At 37.7% G+C, this 23,095-nt stretch overlaps 5 protein-coding genes across 5 annotated transcripts; 2 read left to right on the top strand and 3 right to left on the bottom strand.

The window, feature by feature from the left end:
* On the top strand, positions 1 to 1,125 carry LOC18789289 (zinc finger protein GIS3). Its single transcript, XM_020562743.1, has one exon. The coding sequence runs from the start codon at positions 36 to 38 to the stop codon at positions 915 to 917; it is 882 nt and encodes a 293-aa protein (XP_020418332.1). The 5' UTR covers positions 1 to 35; the 3' UTR covers positions 918 to 1,125.
* On the bottom strand, positions 8,263 to 12,476 carry LOC18790891 (cysteine--tRNA ligase 2, cytoplasmic). Its single transcript, XM_007222751.2, has 9 exons — positions 12,090 to 12,476; positions 11,732 to 11,795; positions 11,134 to 11,295; positions 10,459 to 10,629; positions 10,095 to 10,376; positions 9,868 to 9,993; positions 9,095 to 9,328; positions 8,838 to 8,954; positions 8,263 to 8,746 (listed from the first exon to the last, which is right to left on the bottom strand). Exons 1-9 carry the CDS (start codon positions 12,260 to 12,262, stop codon positions 8,510 to 8,512), a joined length of 1,566 nt encoding a protein of 521 aa, XP_007222813.1. The 5' UTR covers positions 12,263 to 12,476; the 3' UTR covers positions 8,263 to 8,509.
* LOC18789578 lies at positions 14,311 to 15,223 on the bottom strand. The gene has a single exon (XM_007224420.2). It carries the CDS (start codon positions 15,014 to 15,016, stop codon positions 14,522 to 14,524), a length of 495 nt encoding a protein of 164 aa, XP_007224482.1. The 5' UTR covers positions 15,017 to 15,223; the 3' UTR covers positions 14,311 to 14,521.
* Positions 16,958 to 18,932, top strand: LOC18790409. The gene is made up of 3 exons (XM_020555322.1): positions 16,958 to 18,048; positions 18,177 to 18,254; positions 18,610 to 18,932. The coding sequence occupies exons 1-3, from the start codon at positions 17,212 to 17,214 to the stop codon at positions 18,613 to 18,615; spliced, it is 921 nt and encodes a 306-aa protein (XP_020410911.1). The 5' UTR covers positions 16,958 to 17,211; the 3' UTR covers positions 18,616 to 18,932.
* Positions 21,085 to 22,857, bottom strand: LOC18788789. Its single transcript, XM_007223938.2, has one exon. It carries the CDS (start codon positions 22,318 to 22,320, stop codon positions 21,502 to 21,504), a length of 819 nt encoding a protein of 272 aa, XP_007224000.1. The 5' UTR covers positions 22,321 to 22,857; the 3' UTR covers positions 21,085 to 21,501.

Raw genomic sequence — 23,095 nt, 5'->3', positions numbered from 1 at the left:
TTTTTTTGTTATCCTGTGTATAAATACCCCAACACATGCACAACTCCCCCTACATCCCCATTTCATTCTCTCTCTCTCTCTCTCTCTCTCTCTCTCTCTCTTCAGCTCCCCTCATCACTTCAATTGAATTCCCATCTTTCTTTCTCTGCTTTCTTTCCGTCTCTGTCCCTGTTTCTAAGAAAACAAGCAACATGGCTGAGGCTGCAGAGCTACACTATCAACCCAAACCAACCAACACCACAAACCCAACAAGTTCTAGCAACAACCCAACAACACGCTTAAAGCTTTTTGGCTTCAATGTTCAAGACGACGATTTAGAATCTTCCGTACTCGACTCCACCAAGACTTCCACCCCATCTGGTTCACCGGAATCCGGCGGTTTTTCCACCACCGGCGACCGTAAATACGAGTGCCAGTACTGCTGCCGAGAATTCGCCAACTCCCAAGCCCTCGGCGGCCACCAGAACGCGCACAAGAAAGAGCGCCAGCAGCTCAAGCGAGCTCAGCTCCAAGCCAGCCGAAACGCCGCGGTTTCATACGCCCGAAACCCCATCATCTCCGCCTTCGCGCCGCCGCCTCACCTACTGGCCCCGGCCGGTTCGGTGATGGTCCCGGCTGCGGCTCCGGCCAGTCCGTCCTGGGTCTACGTCCCGCGCGCGGCCACACCGTTCCACGTGTCGCATGGATGCGTGTTTCCCGCGGCAGCCAATCACGGGAGGGGTGCAGGGAGTTATTCGTATGGGGGCAGTATAGCAGATTCGACATTGACGTCATCAATGGGGCCCCATCATCAGGTACTTCAACAAGGCCGGGCCCACGGAAGAGCGGATGGGCCATCGTTGAGTAGGTTTACTAAAGGAGATGGTGGGCCCAGTTTTGATGATGCATTGGGCTTGGACTTGCATCTTAGCCTTTGACTCGGTTAAGCAAGGCTCGGCTTGGCTCGGCTTAAAAAACGACATGGTGTGTGGTGGCCTTTATAATATGTTGCTCAGATCATGAGGTGGGAGGTGGAGGTGGAGGTTGGAAGCTAATGTTTATTTTGGTAGTGGGATCTTTGTACATTTTCAAATTTTATTTAATTTATTTAATTTTTAAGAAAGTAATTTCAGGGGCATATATATATACATTGCTCTCATTCTATTTCTGGTTTTTTGTTTTTAAATCTCAGTAGGTCCAATTATGTATATATATATATATATATATATTATGTGTGTGTATATACGAGTAGGTAGAAACTCGGAATCCCACTAACAAGTTAGAATGATGGAAGTGGGACCTCCAAATTTGTTGACTCTTGAGTTGTCGACAAACACATAAGAGTTTAATGCGTACCTAATTAGCCCGACTTAATTTTTCATAATGCGAGTGGCCGACATGATTGATATGTTCTAATAAATTAGGATATGTTATAATAAATTAGGATATGTTGTGATGTATGTTTTTGACATGAAACGAGGAAAGGAATTGGACGTAAATGGAAGCTCCTTGCGGCAATATGTAGGCTATAATCTGAAATGAGGGTCGTTCTCATGTAACAATTATTTACTGGATTTCAGAACAAGAATTAAAAGATGAGGGAATTTTCTTTCTTGGGCATATGCCATGTACTTTACAATGTGAACATTATTAAGTAGTTCATATTGATAAAGTGAAAGAGATGAGTATTCATGCCAACCATATGGTGTTGACTACTCGAGTGAGCGATCAACAGATCTTGACACCATAATTAAATTCAGATTTTCACCAATTAAAAAGAATTAATCCATCTCACACCAATCTAATTGGATAAAGTCTTCTTTATATATACTTTAGTCCTTTCTCTGTATATCCCATCTCATTCTTTAGGAGCTAGCTCTTCAAGTTTTGAATGGGTTTTGAAAGAACAACAAAAATTAAGGCTAAATTACTCGTAATTTTTGTATATTTTCACATATCTTATGCATATTGAATGGTACGTACTCTAGAACATACAAAAATTACTCGCATATATTTATATATATTCGCTTCGGTCATGTCTTTCTCCATTAATTATATATGTTTATATACAAATATATGCTCCCTTCACTCTTTGTTTTGTCTGAGACAACAAAGCATGGGCTTAGGAAAAGACAAGTAGCTAGTGTGAATTGTGTTGTGTGATATGATTCCAAATTAAACGACACCAGTTGCTGAGTTGCAGATAGAAAACCTTATTATTCTATATGTAATTAACAATTCACTGACAACACGATCAACTTAGGCAGCAAACTATAGGGTTCGGTTACTAATTTTTTTAAATTGGGTAATTCTTCCTTTTTCTTAATGACAAATCAATGTAATTCTAATTACTGTATGCAGAAATGCTGTTTATTTGTTAAAAAATGGAGGTTATCATTATTTCAGGAGTTTCTAGTCACAACAAAACTCCAACTAACCCATTGATGGTTTGTTGGTGCCTTCTTTTCATCTTGACTAGGTGGTGATAGAAATGTGGGACCAATCACATGCAGACCAATCTCCCACAACTGGTTTGATTGGATAAGCTCAAGTTAACACTAGCTAGGTTTAAGTCAAACACTACAATCTTCGATGTCCCCTATAATTATTAAGAGATTAATATTTATTAATCAGGCTAGCCGCTGAAGTCTAACGGAGGTTAATTGGTTTTCTGATGTCCAACCAGGAGAGAAGAGCAGCAGCATAGATAGTGTTCTAGACAAAGTGTTTTAATTTAGTAGTTACAATCTCAGCAAGTTGGGAGTCTCTTGTGGGTAAAACAAACCAAAGCTTACGTGTTAGCACGAAAACAAGATAATGCATGCCAAGCAAGCAATATATATATATATATATATATATATACGCATCATTGGTTCTAGGGTTTCTTCCCACAAAGCTTAAGTTGCTTGGTCAAAAGGTAGGTGGCACTCCCAAAAATGGTGCAAATTGAAGTCTCTAGAAAGTCGTTGCCTTTTGCACCCAATAACATGAACAAAGGGCACCCAACAAATAAGCTAACTTGGCTGTTTAAACTTGCTGGTGGGTGTGCTCATAATAACTTTGGTTCAGGTGGGACTAGCTAGAGAGTTAGATTTCTACTAGATAATTAATGAAGAATGTGTAAAGTATTGGATGCAGATGGACTTAATTGGATTGGATGCTTTTAGGGTTTTCCTTTTATGCATATATATATATATATATATATTTGTTTGTTTGTTGTTCTTGTTGGCATGAATTTTTTGGGGAGAAAATAAAGGAGCAAATTAAGATATATATATATATATATATTATATTCATAGATTTGAAAACTTATAATACACTTGAAAAAAAAGGTCATTAATTCTTCCTTAATTTAGAGGAGAGCTTTTTGACAATAACCAAAAGAGTAGTTGGTGAGGCATAATAACACAGAAAATCAAACTCACTCCCGCGACTTTGCCCCAAGCAATATATTTTCTTTCGACTGGGCCCCATTTTTAACTTCATCAATGCCATGAAGCTTGATTTGGACATCCACTTCACCTTACAATACAAAATTACAAATCAAATCTCTCTCACTCTCTCTCTCTCTCCCCTAATTAATCACTAACTAGCTAGCTAGATAGAGAGAGAGTCACCCTCCACTTAAGTCTGGTCCAAGTATAATTATAGATCCAAATTAAACTCCAGGTGATTAGAGTTTAATTAAGTATCGTCACAGTTCCTAGTCACCATGATCCAATCAAGTTTTGGCATACTTAAATAATGCACGCCTCGCCTTCAAATGTGACAAATCAAGCATGCTAATTAGCCCCTCGAAAGTAAGCCCGGGACCATTGAATATGGTTCTCAAATCAATTAGACACATTTCTAGCTATGTATGATTACCATCTCTGCCTTGGTTACATCTAATTGATTGAGAGAAAAATTGAAGATAAGCAGTCCTTTTCTTGTAGGAGTACAGTCCAACCACAGATCATCAACCTCATCACTGACCTCTAAATGCAGCCATGTTTATATAATGGCTTGTGTTGGAAAATGACTTTCAACAACAACCAACCAATCAACTTTCATTTCTGCGTGGGTCTTGCATAGTGCATTGCCACCATTTATTTAACACCATTTACAAATGAAGTGGGGGGTTGATGTTTCAACAAATATCATATACTTTTGGAATTTTACTGTAAGATTATGTTAATTAGTGCATTTGTTTATGCATGCATGTGGTTGTGCGAACTCCTTTTTCTTTTCTTCTCAACTCGTAACGATATACAGACAAAAGGATATATAGCAGTGCATTAGTTTATTAAAGATACTTTTAAAAAATTAAAAAAAAAATCGAAAACCTAATTATAAATTCAATATTACTAGTCCAAGTACAGATATTCCAATAATGGAGGCAACAAATTGAAATTAATTACTCTAAACAATTCAGGATCACAAACTTTATAATGTTAGAGATGTCGTGTACACAGTTTTATCTTAAAAATTCATTTATGTGATAAGAGAGATAGATAGACTATAGAATCGGTAAAAACCGTTGAAGAAGGGAGATACGACTAGAGGGCTATAGCCAAGCTAAGGTAGTGAAGTCCCGTGTTAAAAAAAACATTAGCATTGATTTGATATATGCATGCATCTGTGTGAATTGGGTACACATAAGATGTGAAGTATGAATAAGTCCCAGATAGTACATATGTATGAGTTTCTTGTGGCTTGTGGTGGGGCGCCATACAGCTGCAATGATCTCCTTGTCGGGGGTGCACAGTGTATGTTAATGTAAGGGAGCATATAATATCTATCCACGACCATGATCTAAGCTCTAAGGTACAAAAGAACAAAATTACCAAAGTGTTTTCTCATATCGTATCTTGTTGTAGCGAAGCTAGGCTGGGCTCTTTTCATGCCTTTTTATAGAGGTAAGAGGTTCAATCTGAACCTAGAAAAGGACGCACGGATTTCCAATATAAAAGACTTTAAGTCCCACAAACTTGACACTTGACAGGGCATTCACTCTTTAGCTTTGCTTTTTTGTACAGTACTGCATGTGCTCTCTCTCTCTCTCTCTCTCTCTCTCGTATGCTGCACAAACCAAACCAAACCAAACTTTACCAAACTTTAACTCAACCATGCTTAAATAAAGTACTTCAAAAATGCCACAGCAATGGATTTTGCATGTTGCATAAGCCTTTTCAAAAGATGTTATTTCTTAAAGATTACTCAGTCCATATCCTAGACTTTTGAGAGGGAATATTTACTTGCTGACTTGACTTCAAAGCAATTGCAATTACATACACAAAGAACAGAAGCATACAAAGACCGATTGAAGTCTAGGTGATGATAGTGAATTAAGCCAATTATCTCGATTTAAGTTACTTGTGGACATCGGGGCCACATCACATCAATCAAGATGAATGACCTCTATATATAGTTCAAGCTGTTTCTTATTGACTGGGATTAATGAACTTGAGGGATCCAAAGCTTGAGGTTGTCCCAAGCACATTTATTTAAGAATGAATGGTTCGTGACTAGCTGTCAGAAATTGACCTTATTCATAACCATACCTGTTAATCACTTTATATCATTTAACATGAATTCTCCTTAATTTTCAAATATTTACATTATGCACACAAGCAAAATAATATTGGTCTGTTTGGAATTGCTTTTTGCCAAATACAATCAAAAGCATTTTTGATTCTCAGAAAGCACTTTAATCGCACTAGAAGCACTCCCAAACAAATTAATAGAAAGCTAGATTAAAAAGCTTTCCAAGCACCTTCCTAAAAGCTCTGTATGCTGGAAACAACAATTTGGAAGTACATAATTTGATGCAGATTTACACTCGATGATTTCTCTGAACTCTAAAATAAAACGTGCATGGGACCCGCCATGCATCGACATATATTACACATAGTGTCCTCTTGTGAAAACTGCTTGACATGCATGACAGATTGGTTTGGTAGGACAGTCCGAAAGTAACTCAACCATGAAACACCACCATCGTACCATAGGATACGACACATCAACTTTTTTAATTCTTGCAATGTTATGTTCCCATCGTAGCTAGCCCTCTGTAAATTGTAATGCTAATCCATGAAGCTCTCCAAGGCAAGGCCCCTAATTCTAATTGGTCTTTTAGAAAAGGATGGACAGCCTCTCCACTATGGCTAGCTACTTTTAAACAGATGTCCAATGCAAGTCCCCACAAATGCATTTTTCTGCGAGGCTCATAGGCATAGACTCACTAGGAACTACTTTAACAATGGAAACCAGACAAACCGAAGTGTTTATTGTTTCAACTAACTGCCCCCAATCTGAAACCACTTGGTATGTGGATGTGCATGCATGGGGTCCTTCACTCGTACGATCACAACTCCTTTGCCAAAATCCCATCACAATAGAACTTTACTACATAGCTTTCTTTCTTTTTTTCCTTTTTTTTTTTTTTTAAAAAAATAATTTTTTAATTTGGCCAAAGTTAAAAAGGGAAGGACAATTTTCTCATACGTACACTACCAATGTGCTATAAGGATTTCAACATGAAACCATTGATCTTCAAGTCAACGCCCTTTTCTACTGGGTTGGGCATAGTTTTCTTTCTAAATGTATCATAGTTTTTCAGCATGTTTCCTACAATATTTTTATGGATGTCATCTCACTACTATACATCCCAATGTTGAGAAAAAAAATGAAAAACGCTTGAACTCTACTAGTATCATGCCTGTGTAGGTAGGGCTAGAGGTGTCAAACGGGCCGGCCCATCCCATTTAAACTCGTGTTTTTAAAGTTTTCGTGACCGGCCGGGCAGGTCTATTTAATTTATCGGACCGTGCCTTGCCGGCCCATTTAGTAAAATCATTGATCCCAACCTTGCCCAAAGCTCATGTCCATATTGAAACGGGTTGGGCTCGTGCCGTGCCTCATTTAAACGGGCTGGGCTCGTGCCGTGCTGGGCCGGCCCGTCCCATTTGACACCTCTAGGTAGAACTCGTCAATGGGCCAGGGCGGGCTAACCCGGCCCAAATTTAATGGGCTTGAGCTGGGCCGGGCTTTAACGAGGAGAGAAATATTGGGCCGGTTCGGACCGGCTTTTTTTAGAAAATTCAAAACCCAAGCCCAATTCATGAGCCAAGCTTGAGAAAGCCCATCGGACCGGGCCGAGCTAAGCCCAACTGACCGGGCTGGGCCTAAACGAGCCCTACTTCATTAAAAAAATAAATCACAAACTTAATCATAAGGGCACTTTAGTCCAAATTTGAGATTAAACTCACTTAATTCCAATATTTTCACATCAAACCAAATTCATAAAACATTCTATAAAGTCACACAACTTATAAGATTTTCCACAAAAATAATAAAACCAAGTACTATTTTTGAGGTTATTACATAATTAGATCATAATACATTTTAAGAAATAATTTTAAAAAATAATAAGTACCAAAAAAATATTTTTTAAAAGGATGGTATGAATAAATATGCAAATATTTGGTGATGTGTTCAAGAAAAGCATGATTATATTTGGTGGTACGATTATGTTTCGTGATATGATTATATTTGGTGATGTGATATGTTGTTCATCTTATTTTTTTTATATATGTATAATTGTTGAATTAATAATTGACACAAATTAATGTGATAATCATCCAATTATAAACTAGGAATGAGTAAAGAAAAGTAAATAAAATGAAACAAATTATATATGTGATTTAAGTGATATAATCATAAACCTAAACTCTAATTTATACATAATTATATATGTATGCGGGCCTAACAGGCCGGGCTTTTGTGGGCGGGCCAGGCTGGGCTTTTTTGGGCTTAATTGGGCTAGGCTTCAGACACCCAAGCCCAAGCCTAGCCCAGCCCAAGGCAGACTGGGCCGGGCTTTTTTTCAATGGGCCGAGCGGGCCCCCATTGACCCATGAGCCTACGGGCCAAATGATGAGGCCTATGTGTAGGCCTTACCAAGAAAAAGAAAAAAGACTATCAGGCCTGTTTCTTAGTCCAGTACACAAGTCTAAAATAGTACTGGGCTTATTGATCATTAAGAGGTTCGGTTAAATTTTGACCTTCTGGGCTAATTGACCAGTAGTAGGTTCGGCTAAAGACATTCATGCCTCCAAAAAAGAAACAGATTTTTTTTATGCTGGCCCTGAAGAGTTAACTCTATATCATGAAATTAGAACAGAAAGAGAGCTCGAATCAGAACAGAAAAAGAGTAAAGTATGCGCCCCTCGTTCCCAATCAGCCGCAGGTTTCTTTCCACAATCGTGCAGTTCTGGCACAACTAAATAATCTGGGAAGGCATGCACCAAATACATATCTGACATGAATTTATTTGAGAGAATATCAAATCAACCTTGATTTCTTTCAGTATTGTATTAAGAAGAACCTGTAAGATATGGTCCTAATTGACAAAGTGTGAAGACAGTATTTCCTAGGACCAAAAAAATAGTGAAATTTATAAAACAAGGTTACTAACTTCACGACCCTTTGGGGAACTTGGTCTTAATCCACAAAATATTACAAATTAATCAGTCGGCGGCTGCTTTTGTCATTGTTCATTAGGCAGAGATGGTTGTTCTCCTGCTGGGACACAAGGTCTCCAGATCGTCTCCTTGCCCAAGTCCATGAGCGCAATGCCTTTTGTGGTTAAATAAGCTCTGATCTGATCACTCTTTGCAAAATCTTTGTTTTTCCTTGCTAGTGTTCTCTCTTTAATCTGATCCAGCACATCATCCTCCACCAGCCCTGCTCTCTTCAATGCCTTCATTTTAAACTGCTGCAAAACCTGTCCAATGAAGTACACCTTTGTTGTTGATAACTTCGACCAAAAATAAATTCACCTCAAAAGTTGAAAGAAACAAGCAAGAAGGCATCACCTCAGAGTACGTATCAGAGGATAGCAGACCCAAAATGTTCAGAAGTTCTTGAACTTCTTTCTTTATTTCGACTAGCGACTGAATCATTAATAACTGTTGTTGCCTCTGCTGCTTCTTCTATAAAAAGTAAAAAATAAAAATATTTTCTGTTACCCCACCACAGCCATACATACACACACATAAAGGAGGAGAGAGCACATCAAAATAAAAATATGAGTGCAGCACGCTCGAACAGGATCCAGATTCCAAATGTTTACCTTGAGTAGGTTCAAAGAACTGTTTATTAACTTTAAGGCGTCTTGGAAAGCACCAGTCAATATGTGCGCAGTGTTCAAGTCATCGCACATTTTAGTCTCAAACTCATTATGTAGCTTACTGATGCATTCTTGGGCAGCTGGAGTAATTTTAACTGTTCTACCATTTTTTTCTGTGCCTTCCTTCAGGCTCCCTTCTTGAAATGGAGATAAAGCATCCTCACAGTCTTGCAAGGTCTAACAATCACAAAACAGCAAACTATAAGACACTAGATACTGATAAATAAAATCCATTTTTCTGCATGTGAGCCCAAACGCCTGTTTGAGGTTGGCTTAGCTTCTGTTTCAGTAAATTGAGGCACCATTAAGTACCTCTAAAGAGTCATCTATACAGTTTAACTCTGGAAAACAAAGCATACACAAAAAGGGAAACCCCATTGCAACCTAAAAGTAATACAATTCTGTTCTATCTAGATCAGTATTTTACATATATTTCTCTTGCTTAACAAAGAGCCCAAAAACTAAACTTCTAGAACCCTACATCAAAAAGTTTAATGTCTAATTCCAACAGCCATCATTCCAGAAGATATTGACCAAATAGAAAATTTTCAGGAATAACCCAACAAGACAATAATAATAATTTAAAGGCAAAATGGCCAAATAGACAGTTAGGCGCAAATATAATTTCCATCAATGCAAGACAATTGCTGGAAAAGAACTGAGAGACTTCCAAATGAGCATGATTCAGATCCAGATAAGCCAGATAAGCCACATACCTGATATATGTAATAAACAGCATCTGAAGAACCTTCCAGCTGGGAGACTGTGTAGTTGAGCGGAGACCGATAGTGAGCACTTATCAAGAAGTGTCTCAAAGCCAAAGGATGGTACCTCTCAGTAATCTACAAGAGAATGGAATTGCAAATTAAATTGTAACATAAGCTGGAATATATAGAAGCTCTAAGAAGCTTTAAATAAATAAATAAAAGTTAGCCCAACTTACCTCACTAATAGTGAAAAAGTTACCCAAGGATTTTGACATTTTCTCATTGTTATTAGTAACATGTCCATTATGCATCCAGTAACTCACACTGCTCTCTTGGCACGCGGCACAGCTCTGGGCAATCTCATTCTCATGATGTGGAAAAATCAAGTCAATACCACCACCATGAATATCAAAGTTGAATGTCAGATAATGTGCACTCATCGCACTGCATTCAATGTGCCATCCAGGTCTTCCAGGTCCCCAAGGGCTGTCCCAACTTGGCTCACCAGGCTTTGCAGACTGCAAATACATTGAATTATAATAAATAGGAAAACACTATCAAAAACAGCAAGAATGTGGTAACTGGTTTGGGTTTCCAGACCTTCCACAATGCAAAGTCTGCAGGATTACGCTTTCTAGAATCAACAGCAACTCGTTCACCAGCTCTATTATGTTCCAACCTTTGTCCAGATAACTGGCCATAATTTGGAAATTTTTCAACAGCAAAGAATACATCTCCATCGACTGCATACGCGTAATCTTTGTTGATGATCTGCAGGATATAACAATCATTTAGAAAGAAATTTCAGGCCCAGAAAAAAAAAACCATCACAAAAGACAAACATCCATAGGTTTATCAGTGTTAAACTCGATTCAGAAGGACTTTATTAATGGTGACAGAGATAAATTGACTCGAACCTCCAAAGGTTTAGCAGTTTCAGGAAACATAAACATCTATGAAACAAAAAATGACTCGAAAAAGACAAGCATGAAATTCTAAAATTTAAAAAAGAAAAGAAGCGCACACATTACGTTTACATATTTGAAGCACTTACTGCTTAGAAATTTAGCATTAGATTAGGCATTCAATAGAAATGTCCCAACAACTTTCCAAACATCAGAAAGTATCTCCCCCATTGTACGCTATATGATTCCCTATAAATATATCAACAACATTCCTACACTAATATGCTAACTATATGCAAGTATGGATATATAAAGAGAGATGGTAGTTCATATCATATCTCATAATACATAAGCAGAGCAAGCACAAAACCTGTGTTATCAAATCCTTGATATGTTCCATGTGATCAGAAACACGTGGCTGATGGGTGGGGAGAAGGCACTGGAGATCGCCCATGTCCTTGAGATATTCTTGGCAAAAACGATTGCTTAAACTTAGCGGGTCTTCCCCAACCTCATTTGCTCGATTAATTATCTGAAATGTCCAAATATTAGCAAGCTCAACATGAGCATTTAAGTACTCAATGAAAATGAAAATGAACAAGAACAGTCAGGCAATGGATCATCAGTGTTTATTAAAAGAAGATTCAAAAGATAAATTTGTATGGATTACATGTGTAACAGAGTTTCAACCTTAATATCAGGAAAATTTAGTTCTAAAAAAAGGCAAGCAGATTTGTGGTGCACTTCAGTCCAGCCAAAAGGAAATATTTTAACTAAAATGAGATAGCATAATAGAATTATGATGACGACTGAAACATTAAACACTGCAGTTTACTCCTATAAAGCAAGAATGTAGAAGAGTATTGTTAGAGTTTTAAATGAATGAAAACGAGAGTCCACACTAATCAAAGAAAAGAAAGGAAGGAATGCAATCAAAATTAGCTCATTATACGATTCAAAACTCTCACCTTGTCATCAACATCAGTGAAATTCCGAACGTATGTAACCTCATAACCCAAATGCTGTAAGTATCTGCAGTAGTTTCAACTTAAAGTTATGCATGCCAGAAACTAGTCTTCGATTCTATATATAAGATCCAAGTAAAGACGACAACTTAAATGCTCCAGGCAATAATATTATTATGTCTAACAGATCTTGCTGCGTTTGACAGTGGTCAACCAAATAGCTTTATTAATCAAAAAAAGAAAGCCTACGAATTAAAACAGAAAATCCCCAACAAAAAAAAAAATGCACATCCTAAATGCAAACCTATCAAATTCTACACTAATCAAAAGCACAATAAATAATAAGATCGAATGTGTGAACCTGTACAGAACGTCGAAATTGACAGCGGCGCGACCGTGGCCGAGATGGCTGAGGGCATAGGCGGTGACACCACAGACGTACATGCCGACCTTGCCAGGTACTTTTGGCTTGAAGCTCTCCTTCTGGCGAGTCATCGAGTTATAAACCATAAACTCCTCTTTGCTGCCGGCCATTCTCAGACTACCCACACTCTTGCGGCTCAATCCTCTGTGTAAATTTCTGAAATTGAATTCAGAAAAACCCTTGCCTCTATTTGATGGAGAAGAAAACCCTAGAGCTAGAAGGATTGTATGTCCCCCTTTTTGTTCCCAAATAGATTCGCCTTGAAGGTACGCTTTTTCAATTTTTTGTTCTTTTTATTTTTCGGTCAGTAAGTAAACTCTGACTCTCGGAGTCGGACACACGCAGGCCAAAATTTAAAGAGTTATTTACTTTAACACCCTTAAGGTTTTTGGTTTTTTTACAAAATTTTTTGAGGTTTCAAAAATTACAAAATACCCCTGAAGTTTTAAATTATTTTCATAAAACTCCCTTTTTATTGATTTTTAATCCAAACATTGATAATTTTATATATAAAAAATTCTCTAAATGACAAACTTTTTTTTTGAGATTAGATTGCATATACTTTATTGAGGTTAATTTTTTATTTGTATATATATTTTCAATAAAATCATCAATTTTTAAACAAATAATTAACGAAAAGGAATTTTGTAAAAGCAAACTGAAATCTCAATGAGTGTTTGTATAATGTTTGAAATTTGAGGTGATTTTGTAAAAATACAAGAAATCTCAAGAGTATTAATGTAAATAACTCAAATTTAAATAAATAAAAGAAAAACGGCGTGATTACAGGAAGGTCAAATAGTCTGCTCGCCGGTTTTTTTTTTCTTCTCTGTTCTTTGAACCGTCAACGCCAGAACCCAGCGACTGAGCCTGCTGGACCCGATTCCCTTCAAAAGTAGGCTGTACCGGGCATTTCTCCTATTGGACTGCCATTCATGAGGGGGTTTTATGGAGTAAGTACGATTTACATTTTCTATAGAAAGCAATAATATCATTATTTTATTTTATTAAAAAAGAAGAGAAAAAAAGAAGCAGTATATTTTTACTAATATTTTAATAATAATTATTATTATTTTAAATGGTTGAATTTTGATGCTATTGGACATAAATCTATTTCTTATGACTATGGGGTTCCCTACATTTCGGGTTCCCTTGTATTTTTATGGCCCAATGAGACTCAAGGCTCGGCCCATAACATTTCGTCTAAACATGCATCAAACCCAAAAATAAAAATATTAATAGAGACCCATTTGACTATAAACTTGCAAAAAAAATTGTAACTCACGATTTTTCCTTCCTATCCTTTCTTTTTGTCTCTCTTCTCTACAACCCCCTTTATTCCAGAGATTTTTCACTAGAATTAATCCTTTTGACTAATAAATCAGGCGACTTTCTCCCCCGTCATGTTGTAGAGAAATTTTCTTCTCGAGTTTTATGCTGGGTTTTGCTTCTCCTCAATTTTATGATGTATTTTGTTTATCCCCAGCTATTTTGGATTGACTTTTAAAATCCTTTATGTTGAGGAGGTAGAGTTGTTAGATCTAGATAAATCTTTTATACTGGGTACTGTGAGATCATGTGGGATACTGAAGGTGTTGTGGCCTTCTTTAGTCAAGTGGATGTTGAGCGGTAATGCCCTTTCACTTATGGTGCTTATGGTTTTACATTTATGCAAAATCAGTTGTTCTCATGCTTTCTATGGTACCATTCATTTGTATTGTATGAAACTTTGGGACCTCCAAACAAGGTCCCTTGTAAAAGAAAAATATAAATGTAAACCCAACTCAGCTAAGGTACATTTTGGGATTTGAAACCTCGACTTAAGAAAATTGGAGTACTGTGTTCTTGATCATCCAAATATTAATGCTTCTGTTAAACAGACAGATTATAGACACTAACTACTATGTTTAGGGATTGGTCAAGAATCAACCTTCTGTTTATAGATAGATTAAATATATAAGCTGCATATTCAAGCTGATCCTAGCTCTGATATTGAGGGAAGTTTTGCTTTTCTTGCCTGCTGCAGACAAAGACACGCTCCTGTGTGGTCCATTTACTCAACTTCCTACCAGTTTAAGTAGATTTCTGGTATGGACCAGCATTCTAATAAGTATCACCTGGGAGACTGCAAAATAATTTGATTTGATATATTGATAGGTTTTTTTTCTCAAACAAAACTTCTCTGCTCCAAAAATACAAATTTGCAAATCTTCACACAACCACACATTTCATAGCAAATGGAAAATTTTCAAACCTAACTGTCTCTCCACAATGTCCAAAAAAAAAAACGGTGGAGAACCTAACAAATTGAATCGAAAATAAAACAATGAAGGTCAATCAAAAATCAATAAATTTGCAACAAGATTAATTTAGAATGATTCCTGCCTCTGCATTCTCATTTCTTCATAGAACCTGTCAATGAACATCTGAGCCCGCAGGTCAATTGAACCTTCGTCATCTCCCCAGTCCAACGGCTCCAATAAAGCCACTGCATTGTCATCTTCTCCAGTGGCAGGAGGAAGAGCCTCCATAATGAAATCTCCACATATATCTTCTCCTTCAACTCTCAAGCTAGAACCCCAACATTTGCAAAGAAAAAAGAACAGAAAGTATATGTCTTGAGGGCAGCTCTTCATGAGCTGCCTTTTGTGGTAATGAATGAGGGGAGTGTTAGAAGGAGAAAACTGGTATTCTCCACGGAACCCATTGTTGTAATGCTTCAGAAGCTTCAACTTCTTTGAGGTTTGTAATTTCCTCCTGAGAAATGAGTTTTCAAATGACAATTTTCTCACTTTGGCAATGAAGATGAAGATCCTAAGGAGCTTTGAGACCTTTTGGAAAATGGGCAGTCGTTTTTTGGACATTTTGGTGGAAAACTATGGAAGTAAAAGAGGTGAGAAATCAGATCACTCTCTTTTAGTTTTAGAAAGTTTGGCTTGGGTTTGCGAAGGCATAGGCTTGTAGGCTTTGAGTCATGGAGTCTTTGGGTTCGTGAGAGCATTTAAGGATACAAAAAGTTGAATGGAGTGAAAAGAATCTAACCGGTGGTAGGGAGCCAAGCTGTAAAAAGAGGGTATATTGGTCGGTTGTTTCTTGTTTTTTTTAAGACCTGATATAAAGCAATAAGCAAACTAGCCGTTGGACTTGAACCCCAAGTGGGTTTCCTTCCCTCTATAATTCTAATTTTGGTAGCACTTCTTTTTAATTTATAGTTATGAAAATCTCCTTTGTTTTTGTTTTGTTTTTGGAATAAAAGTGATAGTTTAAATTATAAGAGAGAGAGGTTTCTCACACACTACAAAGACGTTATGGGGTTCTAACCTGCAAATCACAACTTTTATATTGAGAATATGAGATTCGAATACATGACCTCGAATCTAGAAATAACAGGTTTTAACCATTTGTTAAGCTACAAGTACTTTGCGAAAAATTTCTTATTAATTATCACAATTTGCTATTTGAATTTTAGGATCGATTATTTGGAGCCAATTTCCAAGCAGGTTGTATATGAAAATACAAAGTTAGTTACTTGTTTGGTATTAAAGCATACAAATATACATACCGTACGTATCGAGTTGGGCATGCAGATCTGGATCAAGGTTTCCTTTCTCCTTACACATTCCTTAATTTTATGTCACTCTCAATTTATTTGCAGTCTGAAGATGCCCTAACGAGTTTGGGTCGGTTGCATTGGTCCGACCGACTTGAATTAGGAGATGATGGGTAGAGGTTTAAAATAATGGGTCTCAAAAATTACAATCCCCCTTTCACTTGCGAAACAATAAAAGATAAAACTTTCCATTATTGTTTCAATTTTTTTAAAGTAGGGAAAGAAAGAAAGAAAGAAAGCATATTTCTTCCCAATGTCTCAAACCAAATATGTGTTTGACTTTTAAATATTTGATCACTTGGAGAATAAAAGTAATAAAAAATTATTTCATTTGACTATTTCAAACAATTGGACTTGACTACAGTGTAACTGGGTTGTGTCTTGATAGCCGTTAGCCAATGTACATCTATGGTATCATCCTTGTTGTACATAGATGTCCGTTATTTTATTTTTATAAATATTTATTCCTCTGTATTTATTAAATTTATACACCTTCCTCTAGGTTTTCATCAAGATTTACATTTGTTTTGGTTCAAAGGTTTTATTTACATTTCAAATTTAGATGCCTCTAAAATTAGTAAATCATGTAAAATAAGAATTTTGTTTAAAATAATTAAAACGACATAAACAAATTTAACTGGCTTGCGACAAACGTATCGAAAGAAGTATAGTAATAAAATAAATAATTCATTATAACAAGATTGTGTTATTTTCACGCCGGTTAAAACTTTTTTCACTCCTTCTTGTGAGTGCTCGGAAAAATATGAAATATTAATTTTGAATTTTAAAATAACAAAATGTAAGAGGGAAAAATAATTTCACAGAAAAAACGATAATTAGGTTATTATGGTTAATATTTGACATAACTACACAATTTCATTTACACATGTTGAGGTTTAAAATTTTGGTGGTAGCTACAATCACAATGTCGGCATTTTTTAAAGTTTAAAATAAAATAAAATAAAAGCATAGTGCCACCAAAAAGAAAAATCTTAAATGAAAATAGTTTTATATCAACGGCTAGAGAAAGAGATCAAGGAAGGCAGCCCAAATCAGAGGGCTGTTGCGGCCATCCTCAATCAAAAACGACGCATCACCCGGGAAACCTCAGCGGTGCGCAAAAGACACTGAAGGCGCACATTAGCATTTGCCATAAACAAAAATTAAATTGAGAGAAAATAAAATCAGAAAGGCCATGATATAAAAACCCGAACGTTAAAACGCCCTCTCGGAGTCTCACGCTCGCACTCGTATATAAACTTGCGTTTCCCGGCGATTTGTGAGAGACACAAAACAATAACTATTAACAACAACAATCCCAATAGCGTTCTCTAGGAAAATTTTCCCTTTCCCACAAAATCCCCGAGATTTTCCTAGAAAATAAGAGAAAGAAGGACGAAGAGAGAGCTGTGATCTAAGAGTGGCTCTCTTGGTCTGAGTTTCCGATAAATGGTGTATATAGGTGTGTCGGGGGAGAGAGAGAGAGTGGCTGCTAAGTCCATGGCGATGGGTTCTGAGAGAACAAAGCCTCTGCACAATTTCAACTTGCCGTGGGATTTGAAGTGGGGGAACCAGAAGCACCTAAGGTGCATGAAGGTGAGCTCCGACGCTGGCGGTAGTACCGGAGAAGCCTCGGCCGTTGATCGGCGATCTTCGGCTCAGAGATTGGAGAGTTCGGTGATGATGACTCGGCGGAGGGAATCGGAGTTTGAGAAGCGGAGGTTTCGGGCTCCGCGGCCGAGGATCGAAAACGACGACGCAGAGGAAGGGATCGAAGCGGTTAGGGAGAAGCTCATGTTTGATCTCAAAACGGCGGCGGATAAGATGAAGGACGCGATTTTGAGGGAGGAGGAGGTGGCGGTGGCGGCTGCTGATACTGACATGGCGGCGGATGGGGAGGATGTTGAGATGGCGGAGGAGGGGGAATCATCGCCTGCGGCGGCGGCAGAGGTCAGGCCGTGGAATCTGAGGACGAGGAGGGCCGCGTGTAAGGCTCCTCTTTGTGGTGGTGGTGCGAAGGGGTTGAGAATCGAGGAGAAGAAGGCGAATTACTCGCCGTTGAGGAGTGAGGGTAACAATGGCGTGAAGTCGCCGAGGCCGGTCAGAGGGGCTTCGGGTTCGGGTTCGGGTTCGGGTCCGGAGAAGAAGGAGAAGGAGAAGGAGAGGGTCAAGTTCGCAGTGTCGCTTACCAAGAAGGAGATCGAGGAGGATTTCATGGTGATGCTCGGCCACAGGCCTCCTCGCCGGCCAAAGAAGCGCCCAAGAAATGTTCAGAAGCAATTGGATGTAAGTCAATTTCAAATTCTTACTCTTTCTTCATGACCCTTTTAGTTTCATTTCTTTCTTGTGTTTAGATATACGTTAACTGTCTGACCAATAGTAATTAATGTTCATGGTGATTGTTGTTGTTGCAGACGTTGTTTCCGGGGATGTGGTTGACGGAGGTCTCAGCTGAGACGTACAAGGTTCCTGAGTTCCCTGAAACTGCCAAGGTGATTGCTTTGTTCTGACCTCTCTCTGAAAACTTCAAAAGTCGTTGCTTTCATTGATGATAACATTTGAGGGACACTGAAAGAGAATAATGAGAATTTGGGGTCTTATAGATTTGTGTCCCTCAGCCTTCAAATTATGGAATTGGGCTCAGCGTGCTTGTTCTGGGGTTTCATGAGTTACGAACAATAATGAATTCAAAGTTCCCGCTTTTCTTCTCTTTCCCACATTTTCAAATCACGTATCAATCAACAAAATTCGTGTTCATCTGCTTCTGGGTTGTAATTATTGGATCTTGTTTTCTCTATCTTTCACAAGTTTGTTTAATTTTGAACCGTTGGTCATTCTTTTTTGCAGAGGTAGCAATGGGAGTGAATGATGGCTTCTGTGGAATGTTTCAAGGCTCTGTTTTTCTGACTGCTGCTGCTTGCAACGCTAATTAGTGGGTATACCACACACATGGGAGTTTGATGAAAATTGAAATCATCAAATCCCCGTACTGGTGAATGTTCAGTTGCTTTGGAACGCTAATTTTGTTTGTTAATTATAATTCATCTTTCTTCTTTTCTGAATAAATGTAAATAAAGGAAATCTGGGCGGATGCTGTTATATGGAAAAAAACTTTTGTGCTATGAGTTTGATTTTATGACTATTAAATATATCAGTTCCGTTTGGTATCAGTGTACCAGTGTTCTTCTTTATTTTGGGTTCTATAGCAGAGCATCAAAGTGCATGATTGCCTACATACTACTTGACATTTTTTAAACTTTTAGCAGTTCTCTTCATTTACATCATGAGAAGACTAGCTAGGGAAATAATTGTTTCTGTGTAATTGGTTTCTGAAGCCTTTATCATGCTGTAGTGGATTTCCTTCTCTTCTGCACATTGTAAATATTTAATTAATAAGCCATGCTCTTCGGAATGTAAGTGAACTTCTCATGTAAATTGTTTAGTGACTAATCATGGCTCTTATATTCATGGAACTAGCGTAGCTTTAAGGCGGTAGATCAAATACTTGGTTGCTTTAATTTATTGATTGGGCTTCCTTTTTGTTCTAAATTTCTTGCCTGGCCTTGCCTAAAAGTTGTAGTAATAAAACATAACTGTTGACAACTAGTCACAAGTCACAAATTGCCTGCCCTGCTCAGTTATCTGTATTATACTACCTTAAAATCTTTGCTTACTGATCTTCATAGTTGTGATATCCTTTTTCCTTCTTTTTTCTTTTTTGGCAAACGCAATCTTTTTATAATTTTCCTTCCCTGCTAACTGGCATTTCATTATAATTTTCTTCAACAATGAGTTCTATTCTACTACTTTTTTGTTCATTGTTTATTGGTAATCAATTTATCTGGTGAATGTAGAGCTGATCTGTTACATAGTAGTTTATGGGTTCTTTAACAATATATTGTTTGTCTTTTGCATCTGTCCTACTGGTATGAGATGGATAATGTTTTCTTGTTTAGTTTATTCCTATTAGAAGGCATGCTAGAGTTTACGGTCAAACCTTTCACACAATTAATTGGCTTGTTGAAAATTGAAAATTAATACTCGATACTTCAATCACTTTCCATGGTGGTAAATTGTTATTTTTCTGGCTTTATATTCTTATGCTGAACGATCAAACTAGATAGAAATTCTGAAAGTGTTAGTTCTGCATGTTTAACTTTTTTTTTCCTGAAATTTATCTTGAAATTTTGAGATGCACATCAAATTCAAAATTGTCTGGAACTCCTCAGGGCAAGTCTCCTCTGTTAAAGCAGTGACTAATGAGGAGTTTTTTTGTAGGTTGATAATCAGTAACCAACCTCTCATGATCTTACCATTCATAATTGGCTTGCTTCTGGTGTGCCTGCTATTCTGGTCTCTGCTGGACTTTTTCTATGCCAGAAATTGGATAGTTATTTGACTTGTATTTTGACTCGTGAGTTTTGTGCCTGGGACTGGATGACCTGTTATTCTTGTGGCACTTGCATTTGAATATCGGCAAAAACCAAGGTCCAATCCAAAAAAGTTGTTTTGACTCGGCAACTTGTCCTTGACTACGCGTTCGCCTATTGTTGTCTTTCGGTTCTCTCTCCTCTGGTCCAACTTCCATTTCAAGTTTTGAAGCCCAACCCATTTGTTGCTCCAGTCCAGTAAGTCTTGTTGCAAGCTTTAGGACACTAGAGTTGAAACTGGAACTGCTGAAGAAGAAGTTACGGCTATTTTGAGGAATCTTTTGCAGCCGATGATATCATAACCCAACGAAACCAGCCAAATTGTGTTTGGCATGCTACTTTCCAATCTGTCATGAACTGACATTCTTTGGATCTATTTGGTGACCAAACCAACCCTCCTCTATATCCGTTTTCCAGCCGTGCTTCTCATCCACATCAAGTTTTTCGACTCAATATTTTAGGCAAACTCTGTTTCCCTTGTTTGTTGTTGTTTGAGCTTCAATTTCCTCCTTGTTCTTGCCGATGTTTCTTTTGCTTACGAAAAAACCAACGATGCCCCCAAATCATCACGGATTTAAGAGATAATTTTGATCTAGCTTCATGGAACAGGGTTTTTAAGCACTTTTGTTTGATCAACTTAGAGAAAATGATGGTGGAAGGAAACAGAGACAGCGGACTCGAGGATGGACCATGTTATGGTGTTTATGAAAAGCTAAGCTAAAGTATATTGATGCTTAGATTATCAGACTAAAAGTTTAGGGACCCCTTGGGGCTTGATCATTGATTCTTTTTTGTTCAAACAATTCCTTGAAGCACAGTGTTTTTGTCCTAATACTACACAGAATAAAACAAAAACGGAAGCATCTTATGCAAATCAAGTATTTTTCTAATGTTCAAAAGAAGAAAAGAGAGTCATATTTACTTATTTTGTACCACGAAAAGATATCAAAAGCATAAAAAGAAAGAAAGGGATGGGAGAGCCGTGAAAGAAAGATACCTTGTTGATCTGTCTCCTAAGCCAGGAACATGTTGATATGCATGCACAATTACTGTCCCTACAGCTTCCCTTCCCCCACTGTAGTTTTCACCCTTCTAATAACCAAAATATCCCATGAACTATTCTTTTTTGTAATTTTTGTTTTTTCAAACATAATAATAAGATTCTTGACATTTCTTATCACTAAAATTTTTCTTCATTTTACAGAGTATGATCACATGCTAGTTAATAATACAAGATGGCAGACAGCTAAATTCATCTGTACTTGGAAGATTCATCCACTCACTCATGAAGGAAACTGACCTGAACCCATCATTTCTTCTTCTTTTTTAACTTACCATTACAGAAGAGAGAACCAAACCCAAAAAAACTTACTGTCACTTTGGAAATGTATGGTGGTGGGAGATTCAGAACAGGACTAATTCTAACCCCATTGCCATAAGATCCACTCTTCCTTAACGAAGGCTTTTGCGGGCATGAATTATTATAAGCATAATATGTACTTGAATATGATGATGCCGATGATCTTCTGCTTGAAATAGATGGTTGTTTCTGCAAATGCTGCTTCTGATGGGTTTCCTTTGGAGCCACTGTCTGCTTTGCATTTGGAGCTGACCCGGTTGAATTGCTTCTTGAAAGAAATTGTAATGACCGAATTAAGCTCTTGCCGCGAGCAGTGTCACAATTGAGGCTGCTACTTCGCCTGAACTGCCAGAAAGGCTTTGTTGGAGGCTTCTCATCTTCATCTTCATCTGCATCAACGTTGGTGTCTAAGAATTCTTTCAACCTCTTCTTCTCTGTTGTGTTCCTAGTTGTTGAACGATGCTGAGCAGGTGGAGGATAAACAGCCTCATCAGGCTGATGGGTTTCTTTGGTGGCAATGGCAATGGGATTTCTCTTGATTTGGACAGGAAGAATCTTCCCATTGGAGAAAAGCTCATCTGCAGAAGACAACTCTAGTTTAAGGTTATTGACAATGCAGAAGTCGAAATCTGAGCTTGAATCCAAGAGCGAAGAGTCTAATCGTTGCCCTTCTTTTGCCACAGGACATGTCTTGTCTAGATCATGAGAAAATGAAATTCTTGGACTAAATCCAGGGCTAGAAATCTCCGAGCACACCTCGATGGCCATAGTTGCTGCTAGCAGTGCTTTTTCATAAAGACTAGTATATTTCTGAAAGAAATTGCTCCAACCAAGTTATCGACCACTGTTTGAAACTCAAGATGAACCTGAAGAAGGCTTTAAAATCCACCAGACAACCCAGAATGGCATTGACTGTCAGCAGATTTGGAGTCAAATGAAAGGAAAAGTGGGAAGGAATTTGAATTGTGGGAATAAGAAGTCAGAAAAAGCAGCTTTAGCCTTCTCATTTTGTCTGAGCTTTGGGCATATCTGAGAGATTCCAGCATTGGAGGATCAGATGAATTAATGCAGACTGAAGCAGAGGGACAACTGAACTGGGTTATATTGCCCCAAGTTATCAGAAAAGAGAGAGAGAAAGATAAAGAGAAGGAAAGTGGTTGAATTTAAGCACCGAAAGGCTACAAAAGAACCCTCCTCTATGGGGTTTCCAATGAAACTTTTACTTTTGGGGATGAGAAAACAGAGTGAAAGTGAAGTGAGTGAGAACTGAGAGGAGGAGGAGGCAATGGCCTCACTGTTTTTATGGGATTTAAAGTCCAAAAGAGAAGCTATATAATATATGATTATGACAGATAAAAAAAATACAGAAAACAAATTAAATTACATAACTGTAATTATAGTTTTCCATTAGGAACTTTCTATTGGGGTTCATTGCCGAAATCAATCATCTGAAATCCCATGTGAATATTTATCTAGCATATGTATGCTACTGCTACATGTTGGAGAACAAGTGAATTAATATCGAACACCCTGCAGATTATTA

This window comes from Prunus persica, chromosome G1, assembly GCF_000346465.2.
Source record: "Prunus persica cultivar Lovell chromosome G1, Prunus_persica_NCBIv2, whole genome shotgun sequence".
In the NCBI taxonomy this organism is placed as follows: Eukaryota; Viridiplantae; Streptophyta; class Magnoliopsida; order Rosales; family Rosaceae; genus Prunus; species Prunus persica.
Note: the sequence above shows the minus strand (reverse complement) of the source record. Positions and strands in the feature narration are given on the sequence as shown.

Bases quoted from the DNA above. Each gene is read 5' to 3' on its own strand.
- LOC18790891 (XM_007222751.2), bottom strand. From the start codon at position 12,262: ATGGCCGGCAGCAAAGAGGAGTTTATGGTTTATAACTCGATGACTCGC. The intron at 9,994-10,094 runs GTAAGTTGGGCT...ATTCTCTTGTAG, and splicing joins ACTTTTTCACTATTAGTGAG to ATTACTGAGAGGTACCATCC. The intron at 8,747-8,837 runs GTGATGCCTTCT...TTCATTGGACAG, and splicing joins CCTCTGATACGTACTCTGAG to GTTTTGCAGCAGTTTAAAAT.
- LOC18789289 (XM_020562743.1), top strand. From the start codon at position 36: ATGCACAACTCCCCCTACATCCCCATTTCATTCTCTCTCTCTCTCTCT.
- LOC18790409 (XM_020555322.1), top strand. From the start codon at position 17,212: ATGGTGTATATAGGTGTGTCGGGGGAGAGAGAGAGAGTGGCTGCTAAG. The intron at 18,049-18,176 runs GTAAGTCAATTT...TTGTTGTTGCAG, and splicing joins ATGTTCAGAAGCAATTGGAT to ACGTTGTTTCCGGGGATGTG.
- LOC18789578 (XM_007224420.2), bottom strand. From the start codon at position 15,016: ATGTCCAAAAAACGACTGCCCATTTTCCAAAAGGTCTCAAAGCTCCTT.
- LOC18788789 (XM_007223938.2), bottom strand. From the start codon at position 22,320: ATGGCCATCGAGGTGTGCTCGGAGATTTCTAGCCCTGGATTTAGTCCA.